Raw genomic sequence first — 21,798 nt, 5'->3', positions numbered from 1 at the left:
TAAAAACTTTTCTCTCGTGTACACGAGCTGGGCGCATAACCACGACTGCCGGATCAGCTGTTCCTGGTGAGAGAGGGAGGGCAGGGAGGTTGGTGGACGTACTGGTTATTGTAGATAAGCCTTTGACATACTTGGCCTTGTCTCTCAGCTGTTCTAGTTCTTCATTAATTACTTGTAAATAAACAGTACTAATATCCACCCATGGTCGTGATAGAGGCTCGTCTTCAATAGCCATAAATAGCGACTCTGCCATGTTCAGTTTCCTCCAATCCGGTCCTTTGTATAGAATTTTGCTGGAATCCCATTTTACTACTCTGTGTTATTTTATTACTCTGTTCACATGTACATTATGAAAATTATACATTGATTAGGGGCTAATTTTGATATATTGTTTGATATACTTGATACATTATTGAAAATCAAGTAATGTATTCAAATATAACTTGTATATACTATATACTCCTGTGAACATTTTTGTATATTTATTTTATTTATATAGATATCATTTCAAATATAACTTGAACAATTTTTGTCTGATTTGGATGAGTTTTGGCTTTAAGATGTAGGGCGGGATAAACTGGTATAAGTTTGCAAACAAGTTGATCGGCATAGGGGTTTGAAATGTTCAAAACTGGTTCACACCGCTTACCCATGATAAGGGTTATTGACAAGCTAAATGGGAGAAAGTAAAGTATGTGTCAGATAGTTTATACCAGTTATTTTACCGTTTATTTTAAATTCTTTCTCTTAAAACGTGGAAATGCTAAATTTTCACTATAGCTATTGTGTGTATAGCTTAAAAAACAAAAAAATAACTATTTACCTTCCCCGCAGCAGCAAACCTAAGCACTCGTTAAATCTAATGTTATTTAAATTTGGAATAAAAATAAGTACTGTTTTTGGAATATTTGAGTAATAACCGGAATCAGTAATTTGATACATACTCTCTCCCTTTAGCTTGCCATGGGAGTGACCCTTGTTATAGGCAAGTGGTGGGAGAAAGTATTGTGTTTATGGGTAAAATAAAAAAATGTTGCAATAACTCTTGAAACGTAGTTTTTACAGCAATAGAGGTTGTACAGTTTTGTTTGGTGTTAAAAGGACAATAATTTCATCATCCTTCTGACCTTGCCTTTATGCCGATGTACCTTTGTTCGGTTGTTGTGTGTTGTAAATGTAATAGAAACCTGGAAGGTTTCACACATGCACAATGGTTTACCTCAAATTTAAAAAAATGAAGATCAATTGGCATCAAGAAAAAATTAAGAATTATCTGGTAGAGAAGACAATATATACGTAATGTAAAACAATTCCTTGAAGAATAACAATAAATATAATCCATTGACGACCACGTTGATACGCTTCCAGTGGGATAATTCCAAGTATCAAGGCCTTCTCTTGCATCCTGCCTGTACATCCAAGCATATCTCGGTAAAATTGGCATTTTGTTACTAAATTATTAATTTTACATTAATAATCGAATGCAATTTCTTTTACCAGGAAGTGAGAAATCAGTAAGCAGTTTTTGATTTGGAATATGATGAAGCATAACTTATTTTAGCGAATTTCCCATCTAGGGAATAAGCTGTTACCGTAGATCTCATGGTAAGACCGGGACCTGGGACCGATTTACTTATTTGTTTTGAGGTCCCCAGTGGCTAAAAACACCATCCGTTCTAATTCATTTACTACTATTTACTATTTTCATATATTACTATTTAGCATAATGTGGCAGAAAAGTAACGTTATCATTCTCTGGATTAAATCACTGACAACAGTGTCAACACACAAAAACTAGTGATAGCATCCACAAATATGAGGAATGACCTTTCTCAGTGATTTGTAGGAATGATACCCCAAAATATTCCTTATGCCAGAGTAAAACCAAAGAATAACCAACCCAAGTAGACTTCTCATCCCATTGTAAATTTTGAAGCTAGTTTTTTGTGTCTAGATCATGTAAGGTGACACTGGGTGCTAGTGTTGAAAAAAATTTCGTTCTATTATTTTAGGGTATTATTTCTTGATTTGAGCTTTACTGTTTGGTTATATAACTAGGGTACGAGTTATTGTTTATGATTGATTAGATCATATTATTTGGTTAAACGAGTTTTAAATGACTGAAATAACAAGAAACAAATTGTAATCAAAACACGACCTCTACAGTGCACCATACAGGACATCCTTGAAAACCTTCTCGGGAAACTCAGCCGAGTGGATTAATTTCATCAATCTTTTTGATAGCGCTGTACACCTCAACACATCTCTGTCTCCAGTATCAAAATTGCAATACCTACTAAGCTGTCTAACTGAAGAACCTCTAAATTTAATTAAAAACTTAAACATCAGTGCATCTAACTACGAAATCGCATACAATTTGTTGCGCGATCGATACCACAATCACAGACGCTTAACTTCTTTACATTTAAATGCCATATTGGATCTTCCCATTGCCACATCTGAAAATACAAAATCAATACGTGAATTTCTAAATCATTTCCTGGAACATACACAATCACTTATTGCTTTAGAAAGTGACATCACTACAAATGACAATCCTTTGCTGTCAGCTCATTTGCTCCGTAGACTTGATAGAAATTTACGGCAAAAACTTGAACATTACCGCTCATTCAAATCATGTGAAACTCATTCGTTACCATCTGTGGACGAAATCATTAAATTTCTCAATGAAGAATGCTCAAACAGTGAAGATGCCAACCTACACTCTTCAACTTTTTGTCACAAGGCTAATTCAAAGCCTGCTCTCACATCTAGTAAAAATTACTCTAAACCAAGCACCCGCTATACTGCACTTGTAAGCTCAGATGATCACTCCACTTCTGTAAAGACATTTCCATCATGCTTTGCCTGTCAACAAACCGATCACAAAATCTACATGTGTAAGGTTTTTGCTAAGAAATCTCCAAACGAGCGTTACAAACTTGTAAAGGAGCAAAATAAATGTATTTCATGTCTTGGCAATCACACACTCAAAGATTGTCGCTCAACAGGCACATGTCTTAAATGTAAACAAAAACACCACACCTTGTTACATTTCGAAAATGTTGTAAAGTCGGTGCAGCCTCCTCCTATAGCCAAACCCTCAAAACCTTCAACTGCTACACCTTCTGTAGTCGCTTCTGCTCAACCAGAAATGTCGCTCTCGATTTCTCAGCCTGCAACTACGGTTCTGCTAGGCACCGCTCTCATTAAAATTACTGCTACTAATGGAATCTCTCATGTCTTTCGATGTCTGCTCGACAGTGGAAGTCAACTCAACTTCATGACAGAGAGGGCAGCACAGCTATTAAACGTCTCTCGTCACCGCTCTACTCACACAATCGTGGGAATCTCTGCATCGCAATCCTCGACAAAGGGACATGCACTCCTAGAACTATCCACACTAGGCAGTGAAGTAATTGCTTCAAATCAACCTTTCCATATTCTAGATAGAATTTCCGCTCCTTTGCCTCGTACTCAACTCTCTTTTGAGGTTTACAAACTGGTAAAACCTTTTGTCCTCGCAGATCCGACCTTTCATATTCCTCAGAATATTGACATTCTCATAGGAGGTGCTTTGTTTCCAGAACTTCTTACTCATCAATCCTACCCATTGGGCTCAAACCTTCCATTCGTTATTGGAACACGATTGGGATTTGTGTTAATGGGCAATGCACCAACTTTGTCTAACTCTTCTCCCACCTCATGCCATTCATCTCTACTATCCACTACAGACGAGTTACATAATACTCTACTTCGCTTTTGGCAACAAGAAGAGGTACCGCAGTGCAATCTTATCTCTGAAGATGATCGCCTCGCTGAAGATCACTTCAAATTAACTCACTCCCGCTCTCCAGATGGAACATATGTGGTTCAACTCCCTTTCAAGGACCAACATCAACCTCTGGGCACTTCAAAATCTGCTGCTGAACATAGACTTCACTCAATTGAACGAAAGTTTGAATCCAACTCTAATTTCAAGGAATTGTATACACAGTTTATGACTGAATATGAACATCTCGGACACATGGTCAAAGCATCCCCTTCCGATCTTTCGCAACCACACTACTATCTGCCTCATCACGGTGTACAGAAGGAAACCAGTAGTACAACCAAACTTCGTACAGTTTTTGATGGTAGTTGCAAAACCAGTACCGGTGTCTCACTAAATGATATTCTTTTAACCGGTCGCAAACTTCAGATTGACATTTGTGACATTTTGCTGAATTTTCGTTCACATAATTATGTGTTCAGTTGCGATATAAGGAAAATGTATCGTTGCATTCAAGTTCATCCTGACGACCAGAAGTATCAGTTAATTCTATGGCGTGATCCAAAGACTCAAGAAATCTCCACATACAAATTAACGACAGTTACATACGGTCTAAGCAGTTCACCTTTCCATGCCATCAGAACGTTACATCAACTTGCTGACGACGAAGGAGGGTCGTTCCCAGCAGCAGCCAAAGTTCTACGGGATAATACGTATGTGGATGACGTCATCTGAGGAGCTCATACTCTCAACGAAGCGAAAGAACTACGAGATCAGCTGATTGAACTTCTTGCACGTGGTGGTTTTGAGCTAAGAAAATGGACATCCAATTGCCCAGAAATACTCCAAGATTTGCCTCAAGATCATCTAGAAGCACCAGTCTTTTTGGAAGCCACTAATCACCCTCATTTTGCCATTCTTGGACTACATTGGTCACCCATTTCAGATTGTTTCACTTACAACTTAAGTCTCCCTGATGGTCCTCCTACAAAACGATCAGTGCTGAGCATTATAGCACGCATTTTCGACCCTACCGGATTTTTGTTATCCGTGACCATGTGGGCAAAAACCCTCATGCAAATACTCTGGTCACAGGGTATCCAATGGGATGACACTCTTCCAAATGAACTCGCCGAAAAATGGCACATTTTCGTTGATGAAACCTCTCTCCTTTCAAGTATTAAGATCCCTCGCTCGTTCCATTTCACTACCACATGTTCCTTAAAACTCCATGGATTTTCAGATGCCTCCGAAGTAGGATACTCAGCAGTCTTATACTTCCGCTGTGAGTTTTCAACTGGAGAAATCATCACTCGTCAGATTCTCGCAAAAACACGTGTAGCTCCTTTGAAACGTGTTACTCTACCCCGCTTGGAACTATGTGGTGCACACTTACTTGCAAAACTCACAACTTACTGTTGTACAATTTTCAAAGAAAAGATTGACCTTTCTCAAACTACATTGTGGTGTGATTCATCAGTAACCCTCACTTGGTTACACACCCCCTCATATCGACTTAAAACGTATGTTGCCAACAGAGTTGCTCAAGTCCAAGAATTGATCCCCTCTCACTCCTGGCGCTACGTTCCCTTAACAGACAACCCCGCTGATTGTGCGTCACGTGGTTTGCTTCCCGCTCAACTCATTGATCATCCTCTATGGTGGAATGGCCCTCCATGGTTAATTCTTTCAGATGATCATTGGCCATCTAATCGCTTCGTCCCCATAAACTTGCAAGACACTCAAGAATGTAAAACTACTCCTCTAAATGTCCTAGTTTCAACCCAACCTCCAGAATGGGATCTTCTCTCCAAGTACTCATCGTGGTCCAAACTACTTAGAGTAACAAGCTATGTCTTGCGGTTTATCCACAATACACGTAACTCTGACCGAAGACATGGGCATCTCACCGTCTCTGAACTTAAGAACTCAGAGCGTACGATCATCAAGTGTGTACAAGCTACATGTTTTACGAATGAATTGACTCTACTTCGCAAAAACAAACCCAGTACCTCTAATCTTCAACGTTTAGACCCTTTTCTGGATGCTTCCGGCATAATTCGTGTGGGAGGCCGGCTTAAGAAGCTATCGCTGAAATTCAACGTCAAACACCCAATAGTACTTCCAAAGAAGCACCATATTGTTGATCTGAAGACTCAACACGGTTACCTTACTAGACCAGTTGTTAAAGTGTTCCCTCTCCCTCAAAACTAAGCCATACAACTTAGAAAGACCTGTAAATAGCTGTAAATAATATTCAGAATATTCTTCAGTGTTCCGTTTTTTACACAATTTGGTGTTCATTGTTATAAAACTATCGTTTTATGGAGGCCGGTATGTTCAGTAAAGGCCAGCTGACCATATGAGCATATTAAAATAATCCCCACATGTCAACAACAATACAATAATAAAATTTTAAAAATGTAAACATTCCAAGGTAAACATTCTGGTTCAACAAGTGAAATTTTTTCTCTCTTGTAATATCGTTTCTTTGTGTAACATAATTCATTTCTCTCTCCTTTTATTTTGACTTATTTAATTTACCTTTTCCTTTTGTGTTCATTAAATAAACCTTTTTTAATTTGACTCTAAATTCTGTGTACCGTGAGAACATTTGGACATTCATGAAACATATCTTCTCAACTAGAGACAACATTCGACCAGATCTTCTTTCAAGACCTTAATAACGTCAAAGTGGTAACATAACTATAGTTCAGTGTTAAAATTTATACCAAAAGTCCATTATTTTCTGTTGTCAAAATTAAATTAATAACCCATATACAGTCCACTTTATTATTTCTACAATAACCTTTTGATTACGCTACAGTGTTTATGGGTAAAATAAAAAAATGTTGCAATAACTCTTGAAACGTAGTTTTTACAGCAATGGAGGTTGTACAGTTTTGTTTGATTTTAAATGGACAATAATTTCATCATCCTTCTGACCTTGCCTTTATGCCGATGTACCTTTGTTCGGTTGTTGTGTGTTGTAAATGTAATAGAAACCTGGAAGGTTTCACACATGCACAATGGTTTACCTAAAATTTAAAAAAATGAAGATCAATTCGGCATCAAGAAAAAATTATGAATTATATGGTAGAGAAGACAATATATACGTAATGTAAAAGAATTCCTTGAAGAATAACAATAAATATAATCCATTGACGACCACGTTGATACGCTTCCAGTGGGATAATTCCAAGTATCAAGTCCTTCTCTTGCATCCTGCCTGTAAATTCAAGCATATCTCGGTAAAATTGGCATTTTGTTACTAAATTATTAATTTTACATTAATAATCGAATGCAATTTCTTTTACCAGGAAGTGAGAAATCAGTAAGCAGTTTTTGATTTGGAATATGATGAAGCATAACTTATTTTAGCGAATTTCCCATCTAGGGAATAAGCTGTTACCGTAGATCTCATGGTAAGACCGGGACCTGGGACCGATTTACTTATTTGTTTTGAGGTCCCCAGTGGCTAAAAACACCATCCGTTCTAATTCATTTACTACTATTTACTATTTTCATATATTACTATTTAGCATAAAGTGGCAGAAAAGTAACGTTGTCATTCTCAAGATTAAATCACTGACAACAGTGTCAACACACAAAAACTAGTGATAGCATCCACAAATATGAGGAATGACCTTTCTCAGTGATTTGTAGGAATGATACCCCAAAATATTCCTTGTGCCAGAGCCTTGAGTTAAACCATAGACTAGCCTACACAAGTAGACTAGGTCTAAAGACACAAGAACACACAAGAAAACACAAGAACAATAAGTCTAAACAACTTGAGGAAACAAATAACAATACATTAAAAGGACCATCGCAAGAACTAAATGGCAATAATGAAACAACTACTATAAATGATGAAGAAAAAAACATCTGTATATTCGCTGATAGTCATGGTCGACAAATAAATCAAATTCTATCATCAAGTCTGCCAGAAAAATACAAGCTATATGTAAATACAGCACCTGGAGCTCCTTTGGAATATGTAATGAAAAATGCAGAGGAAAATATAAAAAGAATGAAAGGAAATGATGTAACAGTTTTAATTGCTGGGTCTAATAGTATTGAAAAAATGCTAGAACAAAAATGTGACCCAACTGACAAAATACCAGAAGTTTTTGACCACTTTTCAGCAGTTAACAAACATACGAATGTTTTAGTAGTTCCACTTTTTCACAGATTTGACCTTCCACCTCAACACATCATAAATAAAACAATTAGGAGAGTAAATTTTACTTTGAGGACGACAGACATAAACATAGTTGACTGCAGACGCTTAAGAAGGACCCACTTTACCATGCATGGACAACATCTGAATAGGGAAGGTAAACATGTTTTGAGTGAAGAAATTCTGAAGGAAATGAAATATAACAAGCTAAATTACACAAATCAGCTCCCTAAAGAGATCAAAGTTGTTGAGGCCAACATGAACCAGCTATTTGATGATTTTAGTAAATGTGAGAGCCTGGCCTTCTCCCACTGTATATCGGCAGATCTGACAAGTGAAAGGAATATGACGGCGGGAGTTGCTGTGAAATTCAGAGAAAGGTTTGGCAGGCCTACCAAGAGTGACTACTGTGATGAACATTTGGTTTACCAGAAAACCAACGGATCCTCTGTCTACGGCTTAGTGACAAAACCAAAATACTGTGATAAACCAAAAACAGAAGTATACAATGCTGCTTTCCAAGAACTAACAACTGACTTTACCAGGCGATCCTTTAATAAGCTGATTTGCTCACCAATGGGTTGTGTGCGGGATGGAGTACCACTGGAACAATTTGCTGCCAACATAGTCAACTTTCAACGGAAGACTAAAGCTACTGTCATAGTAGTAGCCTACTACCAATCCTCTACAAGAACACTGTTCAATGGTTACTCATACAAGGACTTTATACACAAACTGAAAGACTCCATCTCTGAACAATATCAACAGAAGGTGTTCGATGAGTCATCTCACATAACCATCAACTGTAGTCAAGAAACCATCAAAACTCGGGAAGAGGATGCAGTGAGCGAACATCAGCCTGTCTCACCTACCACGACCAGCCCCTACACGGTCCCTGGAGTCCTTGACTACAGTGAAGTAGTGAAAATGTGTGATCGTGTTAGTGGTGAAAAGCAGAGCACTAGTGAAATCAGTAACGTCTGTAGTACAAATCATTACAGTGTGTCAGTGTCCTCCGATACCATAAGTCATAGTAATACGCATTTTTTGTCTCAGAGTCCTCACCATTCACCCCCTCCGGACGTCCTTTAACTATTCCATCTACGATTACCCTACCACCTTATCACATATCCTACATAACTGGACCACCTAATCAACCACCTAGAAACCACCTCTCTCAAAGTCCACCTCAAAAATGTAATTATCAAAATAAGTCTACAGTTAAATTATTCCATCAGAATATTGAACATTTGAAATCCAAAATTGAGGCTTTGCAAATAACTTTGAATGAAATAAAAGCACATATTGTTATCTTGACAGAACATGATATGAAAGAGGAAGAAATTGATCGCTTAAATATAGAATACTATTCTGTAGGGTCATATTTTACTCGGAAGCTGTCACGCAAAGGTGGAGTAATGTTACTATCTACCAATGATATGAAACAAAAAATAGTTACAATTCCTGACTCTTTGAAAAATAAATTAATAGAAGAAAAACAGTTTGAATTTTGTATATGTAAATATTTAATTAATAATTTTGAAATAGTAGTTGTAGCAGTTTACAGATCCCCTAAGTCAAAAGCTGAAATATTTTTAGACAGATTAACTGTACTTTTAGAATTTCTGAACAATAAGTTTAAGTGTATCATTGTTGCAGGAGATATTAATATAGATGTGCTTGTTAAATCTAAGGAACACACTATGTTAAAAAATATGCTAAAAAGGGTAAATATGGAGTACTTGGTAAAATTTCCCACTAGGATCTCTAAAATATCAAAAACAGCAATTGACAACTTCCTTGTCACAAAGTCTCAAAGCAGCCTCATGAAAATAAACGGCATAATAACCTTATTGTCTGACCATGATGGTCAATGCTTAGAAATAGCTTTGCCAAAATCGAAATCTGTAAGGGAAAATTTTATTTTCCGGGACCAAAGAGTTTTTAGTGAAGAAAACATTAATCTGTTTAAAAAATTTCTATCAGATGAGTCATGGGCTGAAGTAATTCTTTCGCCGGCTAAAGATAAATACAATAATTTTATAGACAGTTTCATGTACCATTTTAATACAGCTTTTCTTATGAAAAGAATAAAAAAGAAAACAACACAAAAAAACAATTGGATTTCCCTACAACTTAAAGAAGAAAAGAGTACACTAGTTAAACTAACACGGGAAAGCAGAAGTAAAAAAGATAACAATTTGACAGAAATGTTAAAGCAAAAATCTTTGAATTACAAAAAAAATTTTAAAAAGGCAAAAAGAGATTATTTTGACAGTAAAATTAAAAAATCAAATAATGTAAATAAAACAGTTTGGAATATTATAAATTCGGAAGTGGGAAACAAAATCCATAAAAATAATCAAAATATTAATTTAGTTCATAATGGAAAACATTACTGTAACCCAACAGATGTATCAAATATATTTAATGATTTCTTTGTAAATGTGGTAAAAAATAACATTGATTTATCTCAAATAAACAGTTGTACAGATAGTAATGATGTAATATTAGATTCTGCCAAATGGGAAATGAAACCAATGTTTAGATTAAGAGAGGTGGGAGTATTAGAAATAGAAGAAATTATCAGTTCCCTTAAAAATAAGAGTTCGAGTGGGTATGATGAAATCCCTATATTTTTGTTAAAATCCATTAAAAATGAAATCAGCTATATTTTAAGTCATCTCATAAACTCATCATTTGTCTCAGGAGTCTTCCCGGATAAGTTAAAAATTGCAAAAATTATCCCATTCCATAAAAAAAATGATGTTAAAAATCCGTCAAATTATCGCCCATTATCCTTGTTACCAACATTTTCTAAAATTTATGAAAAAAACCCCCGCCGCAGCAAACCTGCCGACTAAGCGAATTTCCATTTGTCTGAATTGATTTTCAGTTAAATTATATTTTAATAACATTAGGTTTAACGAGTACCTAGGTTTGCTGCTACAAGGAAACAAATAAAGTGTGTTTTTGAGTAAAATATTGATAGCTTAGTACAAAATAAATAAATTTGACAAGTTTGATCGAAATATATTCATAAACAAGCAAACTACAACATTTGACAATATTCTCCATAAGAATAACATGGGAATTTTAAATTTACAATTTTTTAAATTTTCTCCGTTACTAATAATTGAACAAAAATACTTTTATATACTAAATTATTTGTTTTTTTAAGCTCTTTAAAAAGGTCTAAACAGAAATTGGGAAATTTTGTGTTTTGAGGGTCAAAAGTGAGAAAAACCAATTTTTACCCCATAAAACCCCCCGTAAAGCCCCGTTCCCATGGTCCGATCATGCTGGTTCGCGAACTCATTCAAGTTTATCCCGCTTTACACCTTTAAACCAAATTTCATCAAAATCGGACAAAAATTACTCAAGTTATCGCGTTCACGGACGTATATATATATATATATGTCTATATATATATATATACATATATAAAAATTTGAACGAGTAGTGTTTTTGGCCTCTGGGGACATCAAAATGAAAAAGTAAATCGGTCCCGGGTCTAGGTCTTACCGTGCCACCTACGGTAATAGCTACTTCCCTATAGGGAAATTCGCTAAAAAGCAGTCTACATTCAATTAACAGAATTTCTAGTTAAGAACCACTTAATAGATGACATTCAGCATGGTTTCTGCTGTGGAAAATCGGTAATTACTGCAAGTATTGCTTTCATAGAATCAATAATTGACTCAATTGATGCTGGAGACCCATGCATTGGTATATTCATGGATCTGTCAAAGGCATTTGATAGTGTAAATCATACATTACTTATTAGTAAATTAAAATCTCTGGGGATGGTCAAATCTACATTAGATTGGTTTTGTTCATACCTTGAAAATAGATTCCAGTTTGTCCAATTAACTAGTTGTTCTGATAATAGAATTTCAAATCATAAATCACAATTAAAAAAAGTACGATTCGGAGTTCCTCAAGGATCAATTTTAGGGCCCCTTCTTTTCATATGCTATCTAAAAAATATATCAACTTCACTATCAAACCCTGAGAAAAGCAGTATATGTTTATACGCCGATGATACTAACCTAAAAATCTCAGATAAAACAATAGAACAAATTGAAATTTTGTCTTTCCTAGAATTAGAAAATATTGTTCAATTTTTCAAAAATCATAATTTACAGCTAAATGTTGAAAAAACAAATTATATATCATTTAAAACAGCTCAGTCAAAAACCACAGCAGAACCTGTTGTTATGATTGATTCCGAACCTATTGAACAAATTTTTAGCACAAAATTTCTCGGTCTACTAATAGATGGCAACCTAAATTGGAATGAACACGTGGACAAAATCATATCAAAAATTAATTCAGGTTTATGTGCCTTGAGAAAAATGGCAGATTTATGTAGTCAATCAACACTCAAACTAATATACCATTCCTATATACATTCCCATATATCATTTGGCATCTGTCTTTATGGCTCCACCAAACAAGAAAATCTTGATAAAATTCAAAAATTACAAAAAAAAGCAATTCGGATCATTAAAAATCTTCATCAAGAAGTATCCTGTAGAGAGCATTTCAAAAATCTTCAAATTATTACAGTTTATGGACAGTATATTTTTGATACAATTATGGTTTACAAAACTTTGAATTCAAGCAAGCCATTAATAAACCATCCAACTCACCCATACAATACCAGAAATAAATCGGAAATCATACCCACTCATCACAGATTGCAACTCTACACCAAAAAACCATCATATGCAGGAGCAAAGTTTTTTAGAACTTTACCTAAAGAAATAAAAAAAGAAAATAATGTTAATAAATTTAAAATTAAGTTAAAAAATTATATTACATCAAATCCTATTTATTCAATTGAGGAGTATAACCAGTTGTAAATATGTATTATAAGCCCTGTTAGCTATAAGGAAATGACACTATTCCGTTGTATGACTCATGTACACATTATGAATAAAGATTGATTTGATTTGATTTGATTTGATTTGACTTCTCATCCCATTGTAAATTTTGAAGCTCGTTTTTCGTGTCTAGTTCATGTAAGGTGACACTGGGTGCTAGTGTCGACCAAATTTTGTTTCTATTATTTTAGGGTATTATTTCTTGTATTGAGCTTTACTGTTTGGTTATATAACTAGGGTGTGAGTTTTTGCTTATGGTTAGCCTAGATCATATTATTTGGTTAAACGAGGTTTTAAATTACTGAAATAACAAGAAACAAAATAATTGTTATCAAAACACGACCTCTACAGTGCACTGTACAGAAACTAGGCTTCCATAAGGATGAGAAATCTACTAAGGGAGTATGTTTGATCTATGGTAAAACTATTTCAACCCTGCTATCCTATGTTACCTCTATTGGATTATTAGACATTTTACTGGATTCAAATAACATTTTCTTTCCTTGGAAATCTTAATTTTTTAAATATATTTAGAATTACTTATTTATTAGAAACCTTGACAATGTACCTGTCTGTGTATTACGTTTGTAATAACTTTAACAGATGTTATGTACAATAAAGAATTGTCATTTGTCAAATCAGTACAAGTTCCTGACTCGGGCTAACTAGCATTGCTTATACCTTGTCTACACAAATATTTAACTACAATTATCCGTAGGTATGGAAGGGACTGTGTGATTCCGAGTTAGAAGAGCATCTGAGGACAACGCCTTGTGTCGTAGAGCCGCAGTTCTCTCTCCCTGAACAACACTGCTCTCTAGCTCCTCTCAGTCAGTGGCGAGCAGCTTACCTGCGGGAACAACATCTGTGGAAGAACTGGGGAACTGGCAACTGTAAAACTGTGGAACACAAAATGGACAAAGATAAAAATTACCCAGAGCTGTTTGTCACTAATGACTTGATAATGGCGTTTTATGAAACATCAATAGAACTGTGGGACTTGAAAACCAACCCTCCTACTAAAAAGGATTTACTACTGTTTGGTCAAATATGTTATTATACACCCAGGGCCTTAAATAATGGAATCATTGTTTTAAAGGGTTATTCTAGAGGAGGTTTTGTTAAAATTGTTGAGGTAGATGTAGCCCAAGGCACTATCAATTATAAATGGCAGGTAGAATTTAATTTAGATTATTCATGTAAACTTGTGACCAGCAATACATACCTATTCAATGATTTAGGTTTAATGGAATACATTGATCTAATAATTACTCCTGGAGGAAAGTGTATTAGTTATTTTTGGTTTTGTAAAGAAAATTACTCTTTCTATGTATGGGATTTGAAAAATGGAGTGGAACTAAGAAAGGAATGTTGTTCTACAAGCTTGCCAGAAGGGGGGTTGAGTATTGTGGGATGTAAAACTGGATCCAAAACATGTGAAGATATCCTAGTACTCTTTCCCAATACAATGTCACCCGATCCTCCTGGAATAGTGACAGTGACATGTCGAGTTTATAATGTACATCAACTATGTTTCTTACCCTTCAAGCAAATTTTTCCTGTTTTTTGGGGGTTTTTATTGGATTGCAAACAAGATTCCTTCGACTACAGTGCAATAACTGACCATTTTTTGGCTCTTTCAGACTGTGATATTAAAAATCCAGAAGAGGTTTCTAATGTCAGAGTTTACAACTACAGATCTGGACATATAATACATATATTACCTAGTAGAGGGACTATTCATATCATAAATGATTCACGTTTTATGTTTAAAATGCCAAAAGCTTTTAAACAACTCACAAGGCAGAGACCAAACTCCAGACAAATGATGCCTCAAGATGATAAAACTGTTTTGTGCTCTGTTTTCTGTCCGTCTGGAGCTATTTTGGAAGATACTACAGGCTCTGAAGTCAATCATTTTCGTGTTGTTGGGAAGGGACTTGTACAAATAATTTCAAGCCAAGTTATGCTTAATTTTCTTGGAAGTTCTTCAACCCAAGTTTGGATGTTGAATCAATTCTCCTCTTTTAAAACTGGTGTAGTTTTGCCTGGGTCTACACATGTAAATCGCGCCTTCACAAAGGTTATAACAAGTAATGACCCAATCTGGGAAGAAGAGGACACAATCAGAGTCACTTACTTTTGGTAATGTTATAGTGACAGTATGTTGGTGTTTATAAATGTAAGTTGTAATTATATCATTTAATTATGTATTGTATTTCATGTAGAACTTGTATAAATAAATTGCAATGTTTATATAGGCTAACTAAGGTTTCTTAAGATGGTGAGGTTACAAAATGCCAGTAATTGAGAAAGTTTAAATTTAAATTGAGAAACTATGGAATTTTTAAATTTGCAAAATTGAATTCAACACACACTCTTTTACCCCATGCTTTAACAAACATATAATGAAAACAATTAATTTTAATTTTTACCTTGTGTTTTTCTATTGTCATGAGTTCAAATTAATAATAACAACGCTCTTCATAACAAATAAAAAATAATCTACAGGGTCAAATTCATTAAGTATTGGGCCTGGTTGGAAAAATAACAAATTATTTCAGGTATCATTATACTTTCCTAATACTCAAAAGACCAATGGAAGTCAATTTGCGGAATGCTGTTTAGAGCCGCTCTCGTCACTGCTTGAACCGCCTCGATTGCTGAAACTGCTAATCTTTCAGCTGCCTTTTTTCTGTAGGGCTGTAGGGACATAGCTCGTATTAGAGTACAGGATTTGTCTTTATGTATTGTATGATGAAATATTTAAGTAGCCTTCTAACTATTAAGTTAGATGTTGTACATATTCCTTAATTTAGGCTATTTAATCAACTATGTAGCTTTTTAACATTGCATAAACTGTTCAATTCTGTCTTCTATATAAAATCCCTCTCCCAAATCCTCGCTGCTAAATGGTTAGTTAGCTATTAAACTAAAGTATGGTATATTTGTTATCAAAAAGGGTTTTGATTTAACATAAGACTTTACCGTAATTGAAGACCTAGTCCTAAAGTTTGGCTTTAGCTCCAATGACCTTAAGCTGTAGGTAGGGTAAAGTTGTATGTATTGAAATACAGTACTGTACTACCTTTTTTCAATAAAATGTTGGTTTCTGATTATTTTTTTTTTTTTTTTAATTGTTCCTATTGTATTTAAGCTGCAAGTAAAGTGTTTATGGAAAGTAAAGTTGTGGTAAAATATTACCTTTATTATAAAATTATTGCCCCGCCTCAGAAAACCCTCAGTCTAAGATAATTTTCATTTGCCTGATAAGGTTTTCAGTAAAAGTATTCCTGTAAAATGTCAGCTTTATTCCCTAATATTAGGTTTTATGGGTCACCAAAATTTACCCCCTGGGCAAAGCTGAGTTCACTATGGATGTAACCTGAGCGCCCTCTTTCGCGGATTCGAGAGTCTAATGAAAATAGACAGAGTGTGATAAATTAGATTGGCAAAAAAACTGGAATTTTACCCCCTGTCCATATAACTAGCGTTTAGGCATCCAACTGTAGATGTATGGCCGGATTTTTACCCCCTGTGCAGATATAGAAAATGGTGAGAAAAATTAATTTTCTTATTTCAGTTTTGGTTGAATCGTAAACATTTTATTTTTAAGTAGCCTTTTAATTTTCATTATAATAAAACGTAAAAAAAATTCTAAACAATTATCATATAGGTTACTTAGTTACTTTACGGTCCTAGAAAAGGTACCTCTTGTTGCTCAATGTTATTTCGCTATAACGACAAGAGGTCCCATTTCTAATATTCACTATTTAAACAGATTTTAGTACAAAAAATTAATTGTCCTGCATTCTAGTGGAAATTTAGAGAACGACAACAAAGTTCAGTTCACGGAGAACAAAATATATCACAAATTTTGCGGTTCTGGCAAGAGGTACCTTTTCTTATCTTATGGAGAAATAAAATAGGGCCGACAAGAGGTCCCTTTTCTGAAATGCTATTTTTACGACATGCTTAAATAAAACAATTATTTAAATGAAAACTACCGTGAGATAAAGAACAAAAATTTGTATTGCTTCCAAAAAGGGCATTATAAGCTTTCTTTTGATGCCAAATTTGTTTCTTAAATACGAAAAACACTGTTTTTATGTGTACCAGTATTTTAAATTTTCAAAACAGACTAATCCATGGTATCTCCAGGCGTATTTTTATCTTTTTTGAAATTTGTGATTTTTAATGGTGATTTTTCCCATACAATCCCATGAATTAACAGAAAAATCAAATTTCCTCGAAAATAGCATTAACAATTTTGATAAAATTTTTGTAGGTATGTTATAGACCTTTGTATTCTGAACAAACTATTGTAACTTTATGTTATTTCCCCATAAAAACCCCACATAAAATCACAGAAAATCTGATTATTATGTTATTGACCTTCAAATTTTAAACAAAATAGTAAAACTCCCGCGATTGCTGCAAAAATCTCAACTCAAAAGCTATTGCAACGATGGTGGTTTTCCCTATGAAATATGCAAATATCATAGTTAGGTACTCCCACCGATAAGGGTTTTTTACAAGCTAAAGGGGAGAAAGTTAAGTAAGTGTCAGATTGCTGATACCAGTACCGTTTATGTCAAATTCTTTCCCTTAAAACGTGCAAATGCTAAATTTTCATTATAGCTATTGTGTGTATAGCTTAAAAAAAAAAAACTATTTACCCTCCCCGCAGCAGCAAACCTAAGCACTCGTTAAATCTAATGTTAATTAAATGTGGAATAAAAATAAGTACTGTTTTTGGAATATTTGAGTAATAAATGGAATCAGTAATTTGATACATACTCTCTCCCTTTAGCTTGCCATGGGAGTGACCCTTGTTATAGGCAAGTGGTGGGAGAAAGTATTGTGTTTATGGGTAAAATAAAAAAATGTTGCAATAACTCTTGAAACGTAGTTTTTACAGCAATAGAGGTTGTACAGTTTTGTTTGGTGTTAAAAGGACAATAATTTCATCATCCTTCTGATCTTGCCTTTATGCCGATGTACCTTTGTTCGGTTGTTGTGTGTTGTAAATGTAATAGAAACCTGGAAGGTTCCCACATGTTCATAAAAAAAAACAATGGTTTACCTCAAATTTAAAAAAAAATTAAGATCAATTCGGCATCAAGAAAAAATTAAGAATGTATCCGGTAGAGAAGAAAATATATACGTAATGTAAAAGAATTCCTTGAAGAATAACAATAAATATAATCCATTGACGACCACGGCGTAGATACACTTCCAGTGGGATAATTCCAAGTATCAAGGCTTTCTCTTGCATCCTGCCTGTACATCCAAGCATATCTCGGTAAAATTATGAATAAATAAATGAATATTATAAATTTTAGATGAATAATCGAATGCAATTTCTTTTACCAGGAAGTGAGAAATCAGTAAGCAGTTTTTAATTTGGAATATGATGAAGCATAACTTATTTTAGCGAATTTCCCATCTAGGGAATAAGCTATTACCGTAGGTCTCATGGTAAGACCTGGACCTGGGACCTATTTGCTTTTTCGTTTTGAGGTCCCAAGAGGCTAAAAACCCCATCCGCTCAAATTCATATACTTCTATTTACTATTTTCATATATTACTATTTAGCATAAAGTGGCAGAAAAGTAACGTTGTCATTCTCTGGATTAAATCACTGACAACAGTGTCAACACACAAAAACTAGTGATAGCATCCACAAATATGAGGAATGACCTTTCTCAGTGATTTGTAGGAATGATACCTCAAAATATTCCTTATGCCAGAGTAAAACCAAAGAATAACCAACCCAAGTAGACTTCTCATCCCATTGTAAATTTTGAAGCTAGTTTTTTGTGTCTAGATCATGTAAGGTGACACTGGGTGCTAGTGTTGAAAAAAATTTCGTTCTATTATTTTAGGGTATTATTTCTTGATTTGAGCTTTACTGTTTGGTTATATAACTTGGGTACGAGTTATTGTTTATGATTAGATCATATTTGGTTAAACGAGTTTTAAATGACTGAAATAACAAGAAACAAATTGTAATCAAAACACGACCTCTACAGTGCACCATACAGGACAAGCAATAAAATTGGCATCAATAAGGATGATAAATCTACTAAGGGAGTATGTTTTATCTATGGTACAACTATTTCAACTCGGCTCTACACTATGTTACTTCTACTGGATTGTTAGAAATTTTACTGGATTCAAATTACATTTTCTTTCCTTGCCTTGGAAATCAGTACAAGTTCTTTACTTGGTTTAACTAGCATTAATAATTATACTTTGTATACACAAATATTTAACTAAAATTATTTTTAGGTTTGGAAAGCACTGTGTGATTCCGAGTTAGAAGAGCATCTGAGGACTACTCCGTGTGTCGTAGAGCCACAGTTCTCTCTACCTGAACAACACTGCTCTCTAGCTCCTCTCAGTCAGTGGCGAACAGCTTACCTGCGGGAACAACATCTGTGGAAGAACTGGCGAACCGGCAACTGTAAAATTGTAGAACACAAAATGGACAAAGCTAAAGCCTCCCCAGAGCTGTTTGTCACTAATGACTTGATAATGGTGTTTTGTGATGACTCAATGGAACTGTTGGACTTGAAAACCTACCTCCCTACTCTAAAGGATTTACTACTGTTTGGTGAAATATGTTCTTATACACCCAGGGCCTTAAATAATGAAATCATTATTTTAAAGGGTTTTAATTTTGAAGGAGATTTTATTAAAAATTTTAAAGTAGATCTAGCCCAAGGCACTATCAATTATAAATGGCAGGTAGAATTGAACTTTGATTATTCATTTAAACTTGTGTCCAGCAATAAAAAAGTATTGAACAATTTTGATTCTATGGACCAATTTGATCTAATAATTACTCCTGGAGGAAAGTGTATTGGCCATTATTGGTTTTGTAAAGAAAATGACTCTTTCTACATATGGGATTTGGAAAATGGAGTGGAACTAAGAAAGGAATGTTGTTCTACAAGCTTGCTAGAAGGGGGGTTGAGTATTGTAGGATGTAAAACTGGATCCAAAACATGTGAAGATATCCTAGTACTCCTTCCCAATAAAATGCTATCCAATCTTACTGGAATAGTGACAGTGACATGTCGAGTTTATAATGTACATCAACTATGTTTCTTACCCTTCAAGCAAACTTTTTCAGTTTTTCCCCAGTTTTTAATTGGTTTTGAACTAGATTCCTTCAACTACTGTGCAATAACTGAAAATTTTTTGGCTCTTTCAGACTGTGATGTGAATAATCCATATGAGGTTTCTGGTGTCAGAGTTTACAACTACAGATCTGGACATCTATTACATAAGTTACCCTCTAAAGGGACGATTCAGATCATAAATGATTCATGTTTTCTGTTTAAAATGCCAAAAGCTGTTAAACAAGTCACAAGCCAGAGACCAAACTCCAGACAAATGATGCCTCAAGATTATAAAACTGTTTTGTGCTCTGTTTTCTGTCCATCTGGAGCTATTTTGGAAGATACTACAGGCTCTGAAGTCAATGATTTTTGTGTTTTTGGGAAGGGACTTTTTTTAAAAATAAATTCAACCCAAGCTATAAATAATAAGCTTGTAAATTCTTCAACCGTTTGGAGGTTGAATCAATTCTCCTCTTTTAAAACTGGTGTAACTTTGCCTGAGTGTACAGATGTAAATCGTGCCTTCACAAAGGTTATAGCAGGTAAACCAATCTGGGAAGAACGGGACACATTCATAGTCACTTACTTTTGGTAATGTTATTGTGACAGTATGTTGGGGTTTATAAAATGTAAGTTGTAATTGTATCATTCCATTATGTATTGTATTTCATGTAGAACTTGTATGAATAAATTGCAATGTTCATATAACTAAGGTTTCTGAAGATGGTGAGATTACAAAATGCCAGTAATTGAGAAAGTTTAAATTTAAATTTAAATTGAGAAACTATGGAAATTTGAAATTTGCAAAATTGAATTCAACACACACTCTTTTAACCCATGCTTTAACAATCATAATGAAAACAATCAATTTTAATTTTTACCTTGTGTTTTTCTATTGTCATGTTATAGAGTTCAAATTAATAATAACAACGCTCTTCATAACAAATAAAAAATAATCTACATGGTCAAATTCATTAAGTATTGGGCCTGGTTGGAAAAATAACAAATTATTTCAGGTATCATTACACTTTCCTAATACTCAAAAGACCAATGGAAGTCAATTTGCGGAATGCTGTTTAGAGCCGCTCTCGTCACTGCTTGAACCGCCTCGATTGCTGAAACTGCTAATCTTTCAGCTGCCTTTTTTCTGTAGGGCTGTAGGGACATAGCTTGTATTAGAGTATAGGATTTTTCTTTATGTATTGTGTGATGAAATACTTTAATAGCCTTCTAGCTACTAAGTTAGATGTTGTATAAATTCCTAAATTTAGGCTATTTAATCAACTATGTAGCTTTTTAACATTGCATAAACCGTTCAATTCTGACTTCTATATAAAATCCCTCTCCCAAATCCTCGCTGCTAAATGGTTAGTTAGCTATTAAACTAAAGTATGGTATATTTGTTATCAAAAAGGGTTTACATTTAACATAAGACTTTACCGTAATTGAAGACCTAGTCCTAAAGTTTGGCTTTAGCTTCAATGACCTTAAGCTGTAGGTAGGGTAAAGTTGTATGTATTGAAATACAGTACTGTACTACCTTTTTTCAATAAAATGTTGGTTTCTGATTATTTTTTTTTTAATTGTTCCTATTGTATTTAAGCTGCAAGTAAAGTGTTTATGGAAAGTAAAGTTGTGGTAAAATATTACCTTTATTATAAAATTATTGCCCCGCCTCAGAAAACCCTCAGTCTAAGATAATTTTCATTTGCCTGATAAGGTTTTCAGTGAAAGTATTCCTGTAAAATGTCAGCTTTATTCCCTAATATTAGGTTTTATGGGTCACCAAAATTTACCCCCTGGGCAAAGCTGAGTTCACTATGG

The 21,798-nt window shown here is 34.5% G+C and overlaps 1 protein-coding gene across 1 annotated transcript; it reads left to right on the top strand.

The window, feature by feature from the left end:
• Window positions 1–3,154: 3,154 nt before the first annotated feature.
• Window positions 3,155–4,507, top strand: LOC128999555 (uncharacterized). Its single transcript, XM_054426125.1, has one exon. The coding sequence runs from the start codon at window positions 3,155–3,157 to the stop codon at window positions 4,505–4,507; it is 1,353 nt and encodes a 450-aa protein (XP_054282100.1).
• Window positions 4,508–21,798: the final 17,291 nt, after the last annotated feature.

Source organism: Macrosteles quadrilineatus, unplaced genomic scaffold, assembly GCF_028750875.1.
Source record: "Macrosteles quadrilineatus isolate MER2022 unplaced genomic scaffold, UCM_ALF_1.0 Scaffold_8__2_contigs__length_117827958, whole genome shotgun sequence".
Taxonomy (NCBI): Eukaryota; Metazoa; Arthropoda; class Insecta; order Hemiptera; family Cicadellidae; genus Macrosteles; species Macrosteles quadrilineatus.
This window is presented reverse-complemented; position numbering and strand designations above follow the sequence as displayed.

Bases quoted from the DNA above. Each gene is read 5' to 3' on its own strand.
- LOC128999555 (XM_054426125.1), top strand. From the start codon at position 3,155: ATGTCGCTCTCGATTTCTCAGCCTGCAACTACGGTTCTGCTAGGCACC.